Here is a 19,360-nt window from a genome sequence, read left to right on the forward strand (position 1 = left end):
AATGGCCCGTTCTAGGATAGGCTCTGGGTCCTTCCACCCCAATATAGCCACATACTTCCTAACCTGAGCGAAATACTCTGCAGCAGTACCAGTCTGCCTGAGAGTCTTGAATTTTCTCCTGGCCGTAGCCTTACGGTCGGGGTCTCCGAAGTTGTCTTGAAGGAATTGGAGGAACTTCTCTTTGGAAAGAAGCTCTTCGGGAACAGGTCGGACTTCCATGAGTGGCATAACCGCCTCATGTGCAGCCCCCCGGAGAAGATTGTACATGAACATGACCATAACTTCTTCAGAAGGGAATCGAGAAGGTTGAAGTTTGAATGTCATTTCGCACTGGTCGATGAAAGCGTCGAGCTTGTCAGGTTTGTTGCCAAAGAATAGATCAGGCGTTGCTGACTTAGGTTCTCTAGCCGAAGAGGATGGCGTGGTCGAGAGGCGACCATGGTCTTGACGGCTCATCAGTGCGGCGATTGTTCGCTGACTATCGGTGAGGCTCGTTAATATTTGGACGAGATCGACGGATTCGGCGGGAGGTCGAACGAAGTTGTGTCGGGGGGATATAGGTCGTCGTGCACGACCCTTTGCTTTCGACGATACTCGAGAGGATGGTCGAGTTGAGCTGGGTCGTAGGTGTCGACGGTTCTGATTCACTCGACGTGCGTCGGAATCAGACTCGGCATCGCCATCGTTACTTGAAGAATCGGGATCGTCCTCTTGTCCAGCGTATGGAGGGTTGGCTGTCATCTGTGGACGAGAAGGACCAGCAGAATGAAGTGGCGGAGGGAGGCGAGGTGAGGGAGGGGGACTAGGGGAATCCATGATAGTGTTGTGTTCGGGAAGGATGGCGTTGAGAGCAGCGGTTTGTGATCTAGTGACCGGAGCTCGAGACATGTGATAGAAGGGCGCAAAGGATAGGTGTCGCCGAAGGGCGCAATGAACTAGGATAAGGTCGAGAGGAACGAGGGAGTGTGATAGGTAATAGTGATTTCCCGATACTGTCACGATGATCAACAGAGGCTTCAGTCAATGAGGCCCTATCACACCACGGAGACAAGGTTGAGTGATATTCGCCAAAGGCGTCAACTATAATGACGAGATGGACGGGATACTCAGCGAGAATGACGAGAACGACGAGAATCCGAAGAGAACAACCTCAGGATGAGCGTTGTGGCCTTGGACTGACTGAAGGCTAAGTGATATCGTCAAGAGCGATAGCGAAGGTACGGTGTATGACTTTCAATCGGGGAATCACTAAGGAAAAGAGTACAAAAGATGAGAATAGCCATTCTCCTATATATCCATCCATCCATCCGTCCATCTACGTTGAGCGATATTCTACAACTCGGCGAGTTCGTCGAATTAGACCGAATAAGAGATGGGTTCGTTGAATGAAGTTCTACGAGTTCGACGAGAATAGCGAGTAGTGCGGAGAGTGCGTCGGGATCTTGTAGGTCACGTGATGTATGTGGCAGTGACCGTCATGACACACAAGATGCCAAAGCCCTGACTATGCCTGATGTCATAGAGCCTTCTCTTCACATGAAAGCTGAGCATGAAAGCTGTCACACTACATTTGTCATCTGGTGGTGATCCTTTGGGACCAATTGCTAATGATGACATGCACCCCCTCTTATGCTCAGCTTGATTCTACTTTCCTGTACTTGATTCCCTGACATATATAGGTGTTGGATAGATGAACAAATGCCCCTCTACTCCTTGGTTTTTGTTGACCATCAATTTCGTATTTTGCCTTTGTTACACCATTTCACTGTGAGTTGTTGGGACATTACCTCTGAAGATGAAGCACATTAGCCTGACTGAACGATCAAATGCCACACTCATGTTCTGTGGACGATCCATTGACAACAGCACTTCAGGTAGGTCTGACCTCTCTATGGTTTTTGCCATAGCCAACGGCTCCCAGTCAAGCTTTTCTGACCTCTATATGCTTGCTGGTCTCAGCATGAGCTCCAAATCTATGTCATACTTGGATCCAAACCCTGTCACTGAGGCAAGACCAGGCAAGGCAGGATCTTGTGCAATATGTGACTGTTCCCTTTGGTCTGCAACACGTGTCATGGCAACGGACTCCACAGACGGACAAAGGCTATATCATTCAGGTTGCTTCAAAACCAGACTTCGTTCTCTTGCCGGCTGGAATTACACTACAAGCAACTCCCATACTACAAAAAATTCCATGCCAAACCCAATGGAGTCAATGCATTGGATTGCAGCAGGAAGTGTCAAGAGAGGTCACTTCACCCCTGCAGGTAAAACAGTTCTGATGGAAGAGGATTGGGATTGGGACAAGGTTCTCCGTGAACACAAGAAACTGGATGTTTCAACATCTGTTTTGCCCAAATTTTGCAAGCAATCTCATGAATGATAATCTGGAGTGGAGAAGCAGTTGGTGAGATGGGTGCCAAGATTTGTGTAATTCTTATGCTAGACAATCACCAATTATCATGACCTCTTAGTGTGATGTGAAGCTCATTATTGTAGTTGGCAGTGGCTAGGTGATGTGTCATCACAATTTGTCTGTTGTACCGTTCTTTGTTTCTCCTCCAAAATTGTGGCTTGACATCACTTATGAAAACCCTGACATGTGCCTGTGCTTTCAACACACTTGTGGGTGGTCCTGGATTATAATAAGATAATTGATGTGATGCTTGCAAAGGATCAGTTTGAATGACACCGCATACAAGTATGTTGGGAGAATGCCCCAATCTGCTTGTAAGAGATACGTAGCCAGCCTCTTTCAGACATGCTGGATTACCATCAATAATAGGCTGTGCCGGCAAGATCACAACCTGATAAGGTATTCAGGCAAAACCTAGTATAGTTCATCGTGCAGCAGACTATATCTCTCTGTATGGCTCACCTAACATCATACAGTGAGCCATTCTCTCAAATGGGCTCAAGTCTTATGATTGAAACTTGACTTGTTCCTTTCGAGCTAGGCAGTACATCCCTTCCTATCAGTAATGTACATGTACAAATTCGTCATCAGGCTGCCCACCACAGAATCAATATTGCCTAGAGGGTGTTGTTGCTTGTCCTTTGTAATATGTCATAAAATTGGTCATCAAGCACAAATAGCAAATACTCATCGTCACAAGGGGTACAGCAACAAAAAGGATGAGGCATATTGACCTGTTTGATATGCAACCTTCCCTTGTACTTATGCAGCTTTACTTGTGTCATCAGGTGTGTCTCCCTTGATTTGCCCCCTGGCACTGCTTTGAGGACGTGTATCAGCCTTCAGATGCTGGTGATGACTTTGCCACTGGCCTCCTAAACAACAGATATATTAGATTGCCCACAAAGATTGTATCCCCCTCTTTGCTGTGTCTTGCAACATACTTATCCTTCCCCAAACCATCGAGTAGTGAGTGAGAACCCTTTGACATGGTATCAGTGATACTGTTTGGTGCAGTTGCTGAATAGTATGACAGACCAGCACATTGCAGCTTTCAAGTTCTTTCCACTCAATACCAACAATCACCAAACATCATTATGTAGGCTATGTTCCTAAGCTACTACTGTTTGCATGAGCAACACTAACAGGAGGATCTTCCAGCACAAACAGCATGTCGTTTACTGGTGCAGGATCACAAGCTCAGGTCTCAGAGGAAGAAAAGCGACTACTCCAGGTCATATGTGCACAGCAATGCGGATCAGCTCATTGTGCCAGGCGTGGGTGCTCAGATGGCCTGGATTTTGCCACTCTCACAGCGCGTGGAGAGTTGGCAGTAATGGCCACTGGGAGCATGTCAGAACCTGGCAAGCTGCAACACTGGCATCGGCTGTGCTGCACTAGATCAGCTAAGCCTGAGATTTGCACAACAGGCACCTGGATCTTTGAGGGTGATAGGGAAACGCTTACTAGGGATGATTTTGAGTGGCTTGCCGCTGGACATATCAGTGAATCTGGTAGCTTTGTGCCTGATTGTGCGAAAGAGGTCCCAAGTGACTGGCTTGTGAATGGATTATTGGACACAGCTTTTGATTTAGAAAGACGTAGCTTCCAACTCACTCACCAAGGCTCTGCATCAAAAGCTGGTTCATCAGCAGATGGTCGACACATGTGAAATCACACGTATGGAAGAGGTTGGAATCTGTATGTCAGGAAAGTTCATCAGGAGATTTTTTTGCTGGATTCAGGACACATTGGTTGACAACAGAATATCATATCTGTGACTTACTTTATCACTTACTAGTACGCACTTTCCTGACTTTTCATTATCTCCTCCCAAGCCTTACTGCTACCACCCTCTCTCATGTGCATAAGCTCTAGTCTATACTTTCCATGTCAATCATTATATGGATTTTCCTTTGTTTCCAATCTGTAATCCACACACTTGTACATGATCTGAAACATTGTCAGGTGAATCACTATAAGATGCCCAATCACATGGATTGGTACACCTGTGATCTGCGTCATCATCATTCCCTATCAGAGCAGCTCACCTGATCATGCTGCTTTGCAGTGTGGAAGCAGCCATTGGCATGAACAAGGATCTACCACCCGCAGACCTGCAGGGTTTCCAGCAAATTGAAACATAATTTCATACTGATCAGTACAAATCCGAGCCTGCTCATGAAATGGAAGTTGTGATAGGGTGGTCCAATGAGGAGACATGTGACAAACTATAGGAAATGGTGGTTTTCACATGGAGAAAAGCTGAAACTATCCGACCTCAGGTGGGGGTTTGAACTTCAAACCACGAGTCCTAAAGTGATGGATAGGTGGACAGGAGAATGAAACAAGTATACTTCCCCGTTAAGGCATATATGGGACCGGTTTGACAGCTGAAGGATGTTGAAACTCAAGTTGGGACTGTTGTCAGAATATCCTGGTGTACGTATTTCTGCTCTTTTGACTGTAATTGAAAACTTTTGTCCCCATACATCCGCTTTGCTTCTTTTTTGATATTTCTGGTGCTATTGCCATCTCAATGCCTTATGTCTTGCCAAAATACCATCACCCTGTTCTCTCTGTGGAAAGATATTGTGTCCATGCATTTCTTCCAAACTCTACCTCTCTCAAATGGTGATACAAACTGGTAGTATTACAATCAATGCAACACACCTGTGGATAGACTATCAGATCAGTTCTTCTCAGTAGATTACACTAGGATGGCTCACCAGATGCACTAGGGTGGCACTATTGTGCCATGAACATTTCCAACCGAGAGCAACTGACTCTGTGCATGCTTCTTCCATTGCAAGATGCAGGTTGGGTGAAGCACAGATGAAAGGGCCAAGGGGGGATTCCAGGTTATTAAAGGTTTTCAACATTGGGGATAACCCCCTCTGTAGATAGGATCAGAACTAGCATGTGGATATACACATATCTTTTGAGATTGTTGCTTCATGCTGCACCATATTCTGCTTGGTTTTCTATCCTCATCCAGCATCAAACTACCACCACACTCTTCTCCCTTGTGAGTACATGTGTCATTCATACATCTCAAACCAGTGATTACCTCTCTTTTACACCGTCATGTAAAGATAGTGTTACCATCATGTACCAGAATTGTGAATAGATTGGAATACAATTTCAGTGGATGACTGAAAGGTGCCCCATCAGATGGAGTGGTACATCACTGATGTGCCAAATCAACACTTGAGGCAAATGTAGCTGTCTCTGTCCACATCACCATGTCTCTGTCATGGAATAGATCAGAGTCGTAATGCTTCAGCTTTACTGAGTGGTGAAAGGGCTCCTCATAGGTTCTGCACTGTGTCCATAGGTATATTCAAAAGCTGTACAAGTAGCAATGATACTATCATACAACAAAAGAGAGCTGATAGTACTGCTGTTGCCTGCTGCCAAACATATTTCTCAGATATGTCTAGGATCAGGTGTGCAGGTCATGACTTTGCAGAGGGTTACAATAGTAGAGTGTCACTGTATGTATGTCTTTGCACTTACACATGACATCTTTGACATCATCTGATGACACCATACTGCCCCCTTTGTTGTGTTTCATTCCATGGCCTATTGCTCCCATTGGTATACATGGTGTCATTACTGACGTCATTGATATCCGTTTGTGTTATGTCATCAACCCATTGATGATACACTTTATGACAGTGGAGTTATTGACCTTCTACATTTTTTGAGGGGTTGAATTCAAAAAGATTGTACTTGTCTACCAGTTAGAGTAGTGAGTTCCCTACAACTACATATTTCTCTTACATGTGTCATCAGCTCTACTTCCCTTTATCTGCCCCTTACTGGACAGAGAAGATATGAGCTTGTCTTCCGGCTATCCTGGCAAATATTGTGAACATCCGCAGGAAAGACCGGGACTCCCATATAACTAGCTATCCCAACAGCCTATTCCCCTGCTCATGCTGTTCTACCCCATACTCACCTGACTCCACGGTTTTCCTCTGGTTCCAGCTCCATCAGCTAATACCTGCCAACAGAGTCACAGGGCACCACATCAGAACTTTCATATACATTCAACACAACTGCAACTCCCACCCAGTCAGGCAGCATCATCATGTGAGCTTTGTCTTCCATGCAATTATCGTTCTTGTTGTTGTAAATAGTTGTGCCTCAGTGAAGCGATGTTGATGTCCTGATTGTCCAGCACCAACATGCCCTTTTTGGAATCTATTGCACCTGCCCCAAGAACCAATGATGTCTATCAGGGCTCGTATGACATTTCAGGTGCAACAGCACAGGACAACCCTGTTTGTAAGCGGAAGAAAAGATGTCATTTTGGTACCATCTCACCTTCAAGTTCTGTGCCAGTATTGGCAACTGGCAAGTATGACCGTAACCGACAACGCAGGAATCAGGTGCTCTGGCACCCAGAGTGTCTGAAAAGTGCAACATGTAGTGGCCCACCTGTCCACCCATTTGAGCCCCATAATGGCCAGTTTTATAATCTTCAGTGGATTGCAGCCGGGCACATTGACACAAGGACCCAACACTTTGTCCCTGACATCGAGATGAAGACAGATCCAACTTGGCACTTCACTGAGGCAAAGACAGCAATTGATCAGTTGGCACGTGATTGGAGTCACATCACCAATGCCAGGTCTGTTCGATCAGTTCCCTCTACCACATCGACTCAGCAGTCTATCAGTAGATTGAATGATTGGTGTTTGTAGGACAAAGTCCACATCTCCAGGGATTTGTGGGAGGACTGGGTCTGAGTGCAAGTTCAATCAATCAGAATTTGAAATCGCATGTGAATATATACTTCATCTTTGCTTCATCTCCTTTAGCTATGTTTTGATCCTTTCCTCTTTTTTTTTTGGTTTTCAATATTATCATTTCCAATACCATCACCCTCTTCCCTCTGTGCAGAAATATATCGTCCATGCTTTTCATGCATCAATAATAAATTTCTCTCTCCCCTTGTTTGACCTCAATAGTTTTGGAATCAATGCATCAACCTTGTGAACAGACTGGAATTTCATTCCAGTAGGGAACAGTAGAGTGCCCTGTCAAAAGACGGGTGTGTTACTGATGTGCAATTTCTAACACTTACCACAGGTGGCTGACTCAGTTGTACTGTTTGCTTGTTTTCCCCCCCTACATCTTTGCAGGTCCAGCATCAAAAAGATATGACATCACAGAATGGTCAGAGTGGAACCCTCCCTTATGCATATTCCCCTCATCCCTTGATACCATAAGTATTCTTATATGCTGCTATTTGTGTCAACTGGGGTACCTCCATTCTAGGGTACCTCCGTTGAGCAACCCCTTTCTGGAATGTGAAACCTTACACCAGCCTTCTGGTCATTCTAACCTGTGTGCTCCTGAAGAGGAAAACGCACATATGTAAGACCACTCCTTGAGGATAATCACCTCCCTCTTTCTTGTTTTTCCAGCACAATCATCTTTCTCAAAGCTTTATATAGTAAGTCAGAAGGCTGACAAAGCGGCCTGCCTCCTAGAGCCTGGCACATGCTGATTGGGTGAACAGGCAACACATCGCAGATTCCAGATACACTTGAAGAATTTCCTACATCCAACACGACATCACCATGTAAGTCATTCTATTCTATGTTGAAGACCATTCAGTGAAGCTAATGTTCAGACCATTCAGAACCATCATGCCCTACATGGATGATACGAATACAATCCAATATCCGGTGACATATGCTCAGAGAGGGACAAAGCCAACTGAATGTGGCTGCTCAATGTGTTGGATGAACTTGCGCATTCGCAAAGGCACCGTGCTGGCAACTGGAAGCCGAGAGCCTGGTCACCCACAGACATGCTGGTGTGCTGAACAGTTCTGGGATCGATTAAGACATTGTGAATTTCCCTTAAAAGAGCCTCTTGTTCATCATGTTAGATCCCAAATACCTCCAACAGAGCTTCAGTATTTTGCAACAGGATACATGGATGGAGAAGGTTACTTTATCCCTGAATATGAGATTAGTACAGAAGAGGATTGGGGGCCTGGAAAGATCAGAGATGCGCTTAACAAATTGACTGAAGCCAGCGAGATTTCAGCAAAAGCCAGATCACGTTGGTCTTCTTGGGGTTCCTCCACTGCAACAACTCAGCCATCTGGGAGTGACACACAGAATGAGACTGGATACTACAGTATAGTATGACTATCAGAGATTCATGGAATGCTTCTCACTAGAAGCTCAGCGCTGGGTTCATCATGTGGATAACTACCGTCATAGAAATCACCTTTCGCTACATTGTACATTGTACTGACTTGTTTTTCTCTTTTCTCCGATCACCATCACCCCCTTCTCCTTGTGAATAGATACATTTTCCATCCTTCTCTTTCAGTCGGTTTGTGTCTTCCATACTATTATGCATCAGTAGATATACGACCAATGCGAACTTGTGAATAAAATTGGACAGCGTCCCGCCTGTCAAATAATCGCGAGATGACCTTTGAGCCAGTGCAATCGCCTCATACTGTGAAGTAGGGTGCGGCTTTCTGTCCTCACGCTGCCCTGTTCCTAGTCTCTGCGCAGTGTATCTCCTTATGATGCTTCTATCATGCCCAAAGTAGATAGATAGTGTATATATATATATATATGCCGTTACGATTGTCAAATGCTACCTTCATGACCAAAACCACTCTCGCTTTTATCTCACTCTTTGATAGAAGAGCAAGTACGCCGTCTTCTCTCTACCTCCAACCAAACCCGTCTTACCACCTTCCACCTCTTCGCGTGAAACAACCACATCTTCCTTCGGGACGTTGGTGACGCTCTCGTCGTCAAAGTGGATCCAGCCCTTATCGTCTTGTCGAGCGACCGAAACGGTGTAGTGGCCTCCTGAGGCAGACACACCGTGATGATACACAACTGCGAGCGGAGAAAATGTCAGCTTTCAGCCTCATTAGTTGGAAACTAAAATTTGGTAAACTGACCTCCGAACAACCTGTATTTGATCCCGGAAGGGTTTCTCCTGCCAGGGGAGATGATCTCTGCAAACGCCCAGATGTCAGTTGAATTCAACTGGGATTCGAGAGCCATTCAACTCACCCAATGGGATGACCAATTCCGCTCCGTATCCAACCGGCTTATTCCTCTTCACCACTGCTCTCTCCACTGGGTCGTACACGAACCTCTTCAAGTGCAAAATCAAGATCTGAGGGCAGCTCTCGATGTACACTTGCTTGGTCGCGTCCACATTCGCGCCTCTTGCCGCACTCCAGACACCGGGAACGATCTCTGGCTCTGCAATATGCTTCAATGCGTCGGAGATGTCGAGTACGTTTGGTGCTTGAATGTCCAGTTGCAAAGGTTGGTAGGGCTCGAGAGTAACCGAATCTTTTTGACCAGGTGTATGGAGGAGTGAGCGTAATGTTCCGCCGAACAATCGAGTGATGGCCGATTCACGAGTTTCGGTGTTTCGAACAACGTGAGTTTTCTGCTTCTTGCCGACTTCGAGCCATCCAGCATCATCGCCAGCACCGGGACTGATAGGTCTTTCGATCTGTCGATCGGGCTCGTCGCCGTTGACTGATGATCCGTTCGTCTTGGCCTGTGTGCGGGAGCTTTGTGTCCGACTGAGAAGGAGAAGAATTTCCTCGTGAAGGGTATTGAGGAAGAAACCGAGATATTCTTCGGCATCTTCTTGGTGGCCCCGCTAGAATTGCAATGTCAGCGTCGTTCTCCCACTCATAATACGATCACAACTAACTCTCATTGAATCGAATCGTTTGTTCTCCTTCATGGCATCATAGACATTCTCAGGAATGAAAGCTTCTCGAGTCGAGTCCCTACCCTTGCCTTTCGGTGTGGATGTCCCATTGGTGGCGTTACCATTAGGCGTTGCTGTTCCAGGGGCAGGGAAAGGAGCATTGAATTCGCGGAGGAATATGATCCTGTGGGATCGCGGTCAGACTGATACGACAAGAGTTCCACACTATACTCACATCGCTTCGAGAAGAGGAGTCCTCCTCGCCAAGTCTGCCTTCAACCTCTTGCCTAACTCCTCGAATAGTTCGGTGAACGGTGAGCAGTATACCAGTACTTGCAAGATCTAGTCACGCTTCATCAGCACGCGGTCTGGGCTAGTTAATCTGCTTACTCACCGTGTTGGCAAAGCACATGTTTCCGGTGTTAATGAGACCTCGAGGAATGGTTGCTTGGCCTTCTTTACCCTTGCCTTTGACACCATCTGCCAATAATCTCGCCAAGTCTTCCTGAGGAGTCAAGGATGCCCCGGTAGCGGCAGCAGCAGCATAGTTGAAAGCTGGTCTTGGACCAGTAGTTGTTGACGCGCCGGTAGAAGGTGGTGGCTGCGAGGATGATGTGGATGATCGTGGAGGAGTTGCATTAGCCGAAGGAGAAGACGGCATTCTGGAGGGTCCTGCTTCAGATTCAGGAGCAAGGGAGACAGTGGATCTGGCGGGGGAGGCGACTTTCGATTGTGCTGCGGTGGGGACGGATGAACCGGCGGTCGACGAAGGGCCACGAACAGCTGCTGCCCAGCTAGAGGCCTTGGCCACCGGCTTCGTCCGAGGTGCCTCAGTTTCGGGCTTGGATGTGGATGCCGCCGGTTGGACCTCTTCCGAGCGATCCTCGGATACAGGTTGCGATTCGGACGGTCGAGCCGCAGCTTCACGATCTTCGTCGGTAGTCTCCCCAAAGACGAGAGGTTCGCCATGATCATTGATGATTCGCGAGGCCTTGCTGCCAGCTCCGGCAGCAAAGATGACCTTCTTTCCACTAGCCTTCTCCTTCCCCTTGGCGGAAGTCTTCTGCTGGCTTCCTTGCTCACCCGTCACCTCTTTCGTCTCTACTGCCGAGGGGATCAGCTTGCGCAGACTCAGGGCATATGTGTTGCCGCTTGAGCTCTCCGCCACCGGTCGGGCGGCGCTTAATTGGAGAGGCCCTGTCTGTGTTGAGTATGTTGAACTCTTCTTCTTCGCAATCGATCCGGATGCTGATCTGGTTGAGGGGCCAGAGATATTACGAGAAGCTGTTCCAGCTGGAGGAGACGTCAATCCTGCTAGAGCCTCGCCACCGAAAGTCCAGCCGGCGTCCGGCTGAACCCGACTGGAAGTGCCGCTTTTGGGTGACGTAACGTATGAAGGGTCGCCATCGGTCTGTCGAGGAGTTTCTACCGATGTCGGCGATGTGGAAGCGGTCGGTGCCGATGAAACTGCGGGAGTGGAAGCAGATCGGGTAGTGATAGTAGAGGCTGAAAGGTTGGCGTTTGGTGATTGCGGTGACGGTGATCTGGGCTTTTCCGTGGTCAATCCTAGTCCTTGAGACGCTTCGGATGATGGTTGTTCTCCTCCGATTCCCTTCAGTTTCTCCCCATCGACTATGACCGGAGGCTTCCACGCCTGTTTGACCTGGGTGTGTCCGTTGGGTAAAGGTGTGGAGTTAGAATCATCGGTAACGGGAGCGATGGAAGGGAATGTCGGCTTTTGTTCGGACAGGGATGTAGAGGATGGTGTGCTGTTTCCATTTTGTATGGGAGCTGATGAGGGCTGGGAATTTGATCGGGAGCCTGCGTGAGAGGAAGGATAACTGAAACCTTGAGCAGCGGGATTCAGCCCTTTGCCGGAGCCCATTCTGCCGCCAGCTACGGGCGGTATGAAGCCGGATCCGTACCCAGGGTATCCGCCGTTGTACGGCAAGGGAGTGGGGGTATAGTTCTGGTAGCCGACGCCTACGCCGAAAGCGTATGGATGGTCCGGTGGGTATGATGGTTGAAACGCTTGATGTTGAGTAGGAGGGACGGGACCATTGGCGGTATGACTAGGCTGTTGTTGGTCGTGTGATGGGGCAAAGTTGTGGGGAACATGTTGAGCATTGTGCTGCGCGTGAGTGAAGTCGTTGCCGTCAAGAGGATTGTGCTGAGGTGGGAAATGTTGCAAGGAATCAGGCTGCACTGGGTAATTGGGTGGATAACCAGCATAAGGGGAGTTTTGGTACACGTCCGAGGGATAGCCGCCGTATCCGTGCTGCAATGTTGTCGGACCGGGCCCTCCTGCTCCCATGGGTATATTAGGATAGCCGCCATAGATATTAGGTTGATAGACTGGGGGGTAGTGGGGCTGATGTTGATACTGATCGTTGTATCGGTTCATTCCAGAATTATAAGGGACGCTCTGGGTGTGTCGTGCCTGGGGAGGTGGTTGCTGGGGGTAGTACGCCTGGTTATACATGTATGGCGAGTGAGAAGGATAGTTGGATGGACCGGACGGTGAGTTTGAGGGATACGATTGCTGATTGATGGAAGCATAGGGCAACATCGGTGGTGGTGGTTGCGGAGGAGGGTTGTTTGATATTGATGGGGATGACGCCGGATCCGTTTGTGATTGGAAAGGAGTGGAAGCGTGAGGCTGCTGATTAGGGGGAGCCGACGGAGTCGCCATGACTGGAGCCTGCATCTATTGTCAGGACAATGGTTATTAGTTCACGCAAAGACCGGCACACCGTAACAACGGAAAGTGAAGATATTAGGTGGAAAGGGGTCAGACGACACAAGAAGGAATCACGAAAGGCCTTTGCAGACTCACTTTTGGGTAAGAAGGCCAATGCCTGCTTGCCAGCTCAAATGAACAGCTGGGTAAGGCAGTGAGTGATCAAGTTGGCTCAACTGTCGCTTCTCCTGGAATGACCTAGAGGATAGGGCGTGTCGACCGATGTATAAACGATCCGAGTGGAGGTTGCGTCAGCAGACTGTTGAAAGTGATCGGGCAGCGACTTTGTAGCGTTGAGGAAGGTCGGAATACGACGGTCAATCCTCGATGTCTGCTGTACGAGCAGGAGACCAGGTTACGTTAGCGATGGAAAGCGTTGAGCTCTGCGTTGAGAGCGAATGTGTTCTGTGTGATTTGATGGAATGGCAAGATAGAGGTGACGGGATTGGACTTTGTTCAATGAAGCAGGCAGCAGCAGTCTGCAGCATCGGTGAGCGAGTGAGTAGCCAGCAGTGAACCACAGTGAGCAATGATATAGAGTATATGATGGCATTAGCTTGACCGAGTCACTCATTATTTTATCATTGCATTAATCATCATTTTATCCTGCACGTGACCGAAAAATAGACTGAACCGTCCTCTCTCTTTACAAAGTTGCGAATTCCTGCAACCGTTCAATCTCGATACTACCAGCATTGACAGATCATTTCATTCATCATCACTTCACTTGGAACAAACACCAACAACAAAAACATTACTCATCCATCAAAGAATCTGGGAGACGTACGATCCTCCAGACTTTATTCCGAAAACACAACACATCTTTCTTTTCTAGTCGGAAATGGCGTTCGGTGAGTGTCAGCCCTGTGCCGAACGGCGCCTTGTTCCCCTATTACGATTGACGCTGACATCCAACTTTTCATATAGGTGATCGAGGCGGCGGCGGACGAGGCGGTGGTCGAGGTGGTGGCGGTGGCAGAGGTGGATTCGGTGGTGGACGAGGCGGCGCTGGTGGTGGACGAGGAGGATTCGGTGGTGGTGGCGGTCGAGGTGGTGGTCGAGGTGGTTTCGGTGGTGGTGATCGAGGTGGTTTCGGTGGTGATCGAGGTCGAGGAGGTGCATCCCGTGGTGCGTCCAGGGGTCCGTCCTCTTTTCTTACCATCTTTCTGTTCGTCGACTGAATTGTGTTGTCTTTCCAATAGGTCGAGGTGCCCCCAGAGGTCGAGGTGGTCCCCGTGGTGGCAAGGCCGGTGTCGGTAGATCTGGACCCGGTGCCGTCACCCTCGAACCCCACAAGCACGCCGGTGTCTACATCGCCAAGGGCAAGGAGCATCTCCTTGTCACCCGAAACATGACCCCCGGAGAGAGCGTCTACGGCGAGAAGCGAATCTCAATCGCTACCACCAACGCTGAGGGCGAGGAGGAGAAGGTCGAGTACCGAGTTTGGAACCCCTTCAGAAGCAAGTTGGCTGCCGGTATCTTGGGTGGTTTGGATGACATCCACGTGAGTTGGGAGAATAATACGTTGCTACAGAGGAGAGGACTGACGAGTGCTTTGTCATGATTATAGATCCGACCTGGATCTAAGGTTCTTTACCTCGGTGCCGCCTCTGGTTCTTCCGTCTCCCACGTCTCCGACATTGTCGGTCCCGAGGGTGTTGTCTACGCTGTTGAGTTCTCACACCGACCCGGACGAGAACTCATCGGTATGGCCAAGAAGAGAACAAACGTTGTTCGTGAGTACAAATCGAACATCTTTACAACTGTGCGAGATAACAGTACTAATCCGTGATTCCGCCTTAGCCATCGTTGACGACGCTCGACACCCCCAAAAATACCGAATGCTCGTTCAAATGGTCGACGTCATCTTCGCCGATGTTGCCCAACCCGATCAAGCCCGTATTATCTCCCTCAACGCTCATCACTTCTTGAAGAACAACGGTGCCATCGTTATCTCCATCAAGGCCAACTGTATCGACTCTACCGCCCCTGCCGCTCAAGTCTTCGCCAGTGAAGTCAACAACATGAGAAAGGAGGGTATCAAGCCTAAGGGTGAGTCGTCTTCAGCTATCTGTTCTTAGCGTTGTGGACGTAAGCTGATAATCTCCTTTCCCCAACTTAGAACAACTCACTCTTGAGCCCTATGAGCGAGACCACGCTATCGTTGTCGGTCGATACGAGCGACACTCTGCCAACTAAGCGGTCGTCGACGAGTTATAGAGCATCTGGAGTGAAGAAAAAGGAAAAAACTTTTCAAAAACACACAAATACATAGTTCTGGGCGTTCGCCTATCTACTACGCAAATTCGCATACCTACCTTAACCTATCTTCAAACCTTCCCCTTGTCGTTGTGCTATTTCCCTCTTCGTTATAGGATAACCGTATCTTTTCCTTCTTTCTTTCGCTTTCTTTCTGGCAAGATGTATGAGACGTTTCGGAAACAAATCTACACAAGGCTGCATAACGAGTCTGATTGACTGCCCGGTCATGCTCTCCGACGTATCTTCTGCGCCTATAGGTCCGTCGGGAAATCTGAATATCGTTTTGTTGACACTGACCAGACAATGTGCGACATGTCGTACCTGACATCAACACACTAATGCTCTAGTAAGACCTACAAAACTATCGTGTTGCGCGGTCGCAAGGCTTGTAAAGAACCCCAAATCGCATTGCCACCATTCTCGAGTGACTTGGACACTCAACGTTCCAGGGAGAAATCAGAAGGCCAAACCTCTGTTCACTGGTAACGTAGTTTGTAACCAGAATCATTAGTGCGTCTGGCTGGTCCGTTCTAGCACCAAGTATCACACTATCGATGCTATCCCCCTTCTACCTCGAATGTGAGGTTCCCTAGTCGGGGTTCTGCAACTGTTTAGCGCCCGCACTCTTCGATCGACAATTTGGCTCCACCTTGTCAGAATCCCGTGTGATTCAAACACCTCGCCTCGTCGCCATGCCTGAGAATCAATGGGGGCGACGCTCTGTGCTGTAGCAAGAAGGCTAGCTGTGCCTGTCATAGAATGACATGCATTTGTGCCTTCAGTATTGATCATGGAAGAGCAGAAGGAGTTGAAGGGACAACAATCATGAGGTATGACACACCACACAAAATGTGGGGGGGCAAACAGTCCTGCCTTTTGTAGAAGCAACACCATAAAGCGGTAACAGAAGAGCTTCACGTGTTATTTGGAATACCTAAGAACACAGGAAACGGAAGTGACAAGGATGGGCTCGCAATGAAGAGCCCCAAGGTCTTGTGCTGCAAACATGTTTTGACCCGCTTGTGGAAGCAGACAAGAACTATGCAATGGACTATTGGGCAGGTCTGTACCTCACACTCATAAACTATCCCACATCAATAAGCTTGCTTTGTAGGCTGATATCACAATGGACAATGCAAGTTTTTGATAGGTGTTCCAGAAAGCCTAGACAATCTTGATTTGCATGAACTGATTTGATGTCATTACACACCCACAAGGATGAGGTTAGAGTCAAGGTGCTGGATGAAGCAGTCTGAAAGCTTCAAGGTTCAGGCTTCTTTCACAGTGGCTCACCTCTGAATGTGTCAAGGGATTTGCCTTTTTGGCACAACTTTCTCAGTATGATTGGTGGAACATGGGTTATGGTGACCATCTGATGCTACACCAATGCCTTGATATCATAAGCAAACAATCTGTAGAAGGTAGAAACCCTTATGGCAAGTATGAGTTTGTTTTTCTTGATCTGTTACTCACCACATTGATCATATCCTTCAGCATCCAACTACCAGTTTGTGAGCCCACTTCGGTGAGGTTGAGTTGTACCTGTTCGTCTAGACTGGTATGATGGGGCGGATACCTTTTTGTGCTACAGCTTGGTGCACAACACCTGCATCAATGACCAACAACTGATCCCACACATCCAGAAACTGTTACAATCTGTCCTTGGTGACCTCCAAGAAGTCAAAGACAGATAGAAAGTATAAGTTTGACAAGTGGATGGGCAAAGAAGTCTGCCACTGGATACTTGTGACTTGGTCAAAAATGGTGATGACAAGCTTGGAAGGATCTGTCAGTATGTGCAATATGTGAAGTAGAGGTGAAGTCAAGGACTAACTTGAGATAATCTGATCCTTGAGAAGATGAATCGTAACATGTTCTCCAAAACAGCAATCTTTGATACTCTACTTCCATCTGTTACCACTGTAGTGAGCAGACATCTCCACATTGCCAGGCACAGGGATGTCTCTCCACAGTAAATACATAGACAAGAGTGGGATGTGTGATCAAAACATACTAACACTCTGTCCGTTATTACTAGTCATAACAAAAATAGAATTGCTTACATGACATCAACATGCCCACTGTATGCTTACTGGTTGAGAAAATGTCACATCGTCAACTGACCTGAAACAGATGCATTTGCCTCCTCTGTAGAGGACAGATTGCATTATGCCACAAGGGCAGCACATGGACAGAATACTCCAGAGACCTGTGCTGAATTGGCAGATTTCTTTGATGAAGCTGTGCCTAGCAACCCCAGACCAGGTGACACTGCCTGCCGCATAGAATATGGGAATAAACACCCAAGTATCATTACATGTACAGACTGTGCTGCTGATGCAAAGCATGTTCTCCTTTATGTTGACCACGTTCCACATCAATCACTGACTGAGGTAGACTCAAAAGGCTGCCTTGCACTGAATATGACTGAGATGCAAGTTGTAACACTGGAAGAAGATGGTACAGTGACTCCCTTCTGAACCAAAAGGTTGCATTAAACTGAAAAAGTGGTACTAGGGCTAGTCGCTGGTTGATCTGGAGTGGACAGTAGGAGTTTTCCAACCATTCAGCAAAGCATCCCTTCTTCACTCAAACTCCAGATTTGTAGACAATTGTAATAACGCATTGCCTAGCCAGTGGCCAACTACGCTATCCGAGCATCGCATCGCACTATAAAAGGTCACGATAATCGGGATTCTGCTGAACCTCCCGATTCTGGCTATAAATACCCGAGGATGTTGGTCTTGGTAGTTGTCATTCATGACACTCTGATCTACCTCACAACGGGAAGTTGCTCCTGCAACTTATGGTATATCCCAACCGAAAAGGGTCTCACCCCTTTTCCAAGTCAAGTCGAAAACCTTGCACCCCTGGCAGGAATCGAACACTCGACCCGAGAATCCCGATTATTATGTAATAACGCATTGCCTAGCCAGTGGCCACCTACGCTATCCGAGCATCGCATCGCACTATAAAAGGTCACGATAATCGGGATTCTGCTGAACCTCCCAATTCTGGCTATAAATACCCGAGGATGTTGGTCTTGGTAGTTGTCATTCATGACAACAATGCCCACTTAATCTCTGGCTATAGGAACAACATTGCTGCTTGGTCATATTCACCGAATAGGTGGATCCCCCCTTCAAGCTGTTGTCCCTTGAGGTTTCCCTTTAGGTCTGAAAGCCTTGACCAGAGAAATTCCCAGAGATAAATCTTGCAAGGATCAAATGCTATGACCTCATTCAAGCATGGTGTCATTCTTGCGACACATCATATTCCATGTCCAACCATAACATGGAGAAAGTCCATCATGTGCACATACAATCACCATTACCTTCTCAAGGGACTATAGTGGCTGGTACTGGCTACTGCATTTTGGTACTGGCTACTCTTGCCTGCTAGAAGGTACTGGTTTCACTAGGCTATTGTGCCATCAACATAAGCACAATCAATGATATGGTGTGATGGTTATGCTGGTCTTTGTGATAGTTTCAAATGTGTTTCAGATTGCATCACCTTTGACAGAAAGGTTGCCTTCTTGACCTTTCAAGCAATGACATCCCTCATCTATTCGCTTGATGTCATTAGGTGTGGTCTTTCTCAAAGAGTGTGCAAGAAGCATACCATCTGCATCATAGGTCAATGGATGGCTTGCTTAATGCTCCAGTAAACATCCAGATACTTTGCAGTGCATAGCAAGACAGATCACCAAATGCTTTACATACATGATCCAAGACTTGTTGTACTTTGTGGTGAAGTCTGGTGATGGGAATCATGATGTTGTGAACATGTCTTCAATGTGTGGTGTGTAGGAATGCCAGCAAAGCAGAGAGGGCTGTGTTCTCACTATGATGACATGGTCCTAGGCTTACACATTGATCCAGTAACTAATTACATCTAGTCATCATATGAACCAAGATGCAGCGTCACATTGCAAAAAGGTAGTATGTTCATCACTTCTGTCTTCGAGCATAGAGCATTGCTTGTGTGTGACGTCATATGACGTCATAACCTCAAGTGCAGTCAGCCTATGTGAGTGCTAGCACTGAATAACCAGACTGGTTTTTCAGGTGTTTCATATCTGTTTCACTGTCAATGAGAAGTCACTTTTGCCTTCTGAGAAGCTCATCGCCTGTTCAAAATGACATACAATGACATCATGACCTTAGCTTGGTGGCAAAGTATGCCTGTATTACAAAGTATTCTGGGTCAGT

The 19,360-nt window shown here is 47.5% G+C and overlaps 2 protein-coding genes across 2 annotated transcripts; one reads left to right on the forward strand and one right to left on the reverse strand.

The window, feature by feature from the left end:
- Positions 1–9,082: 9,082 nt before the first annotated feature.
- On the reverse strand, positions 9,083–12,851 carry CI109_107025 (uncharacterized protein; the record flags this gene model as incomplete). Its single annotated transcript, XM_032008604.2, has 6 exons — positions 9,083–9,303; positions 9,369–9,425; positions 9,484–10,090; positions 10,145–10,328; positions 10,380–10,486; positions 10,539–12,851. The coding sequence occupies 6 exons, from the start codon at positions 12,849–12,851 to the stop codon at positions 9,083–9,085; spliced, it is 3,489 nt and encodes a 1,162-aa protein (XP_031857112.2).
- Positions 12,852–13,725: 874 nt separating this feature from the next.
- On the forward strand, positions 13,726–15,083 carry CI109_107026 (rRNA 2'-O-methyltransferase fibrillarin; the record flags this gene model as incomplete). The annotated part of the gene is made up of 6 exons (XM_032008603.1): positions 13,726–13,735; positions 13,812–14,012; positions 14,087–14,388; positions 14,455–14,620; positions 14,688–14,936; positions 15,007–15,083. 6 exons carry the CDS (start codon positions 13,726–13,728, stop codon positions 15,081–15,083), a joined length of 1,005 nt encoding a protein of 334 aa, XP_031857111.1.
- Positions 15,084–19,360: the final 4,277 nt, after the last annotated feature.

The sequence above is a fragment of the Kwoniella shandongensis genome, chromosome 13 (genome assembly GCF_008629635.2).
Source record: "Kwoniella shandongensis chromosome 13, complete sequence".
NCBI classification, from domain to species: domain Eukaryota; kingdom Fungi; phylum Basidiomycota; class Tremellomycetes; order Tremellales; family Cryptococcaceae; genus Kwoniella; species Kwoniella shandongensis.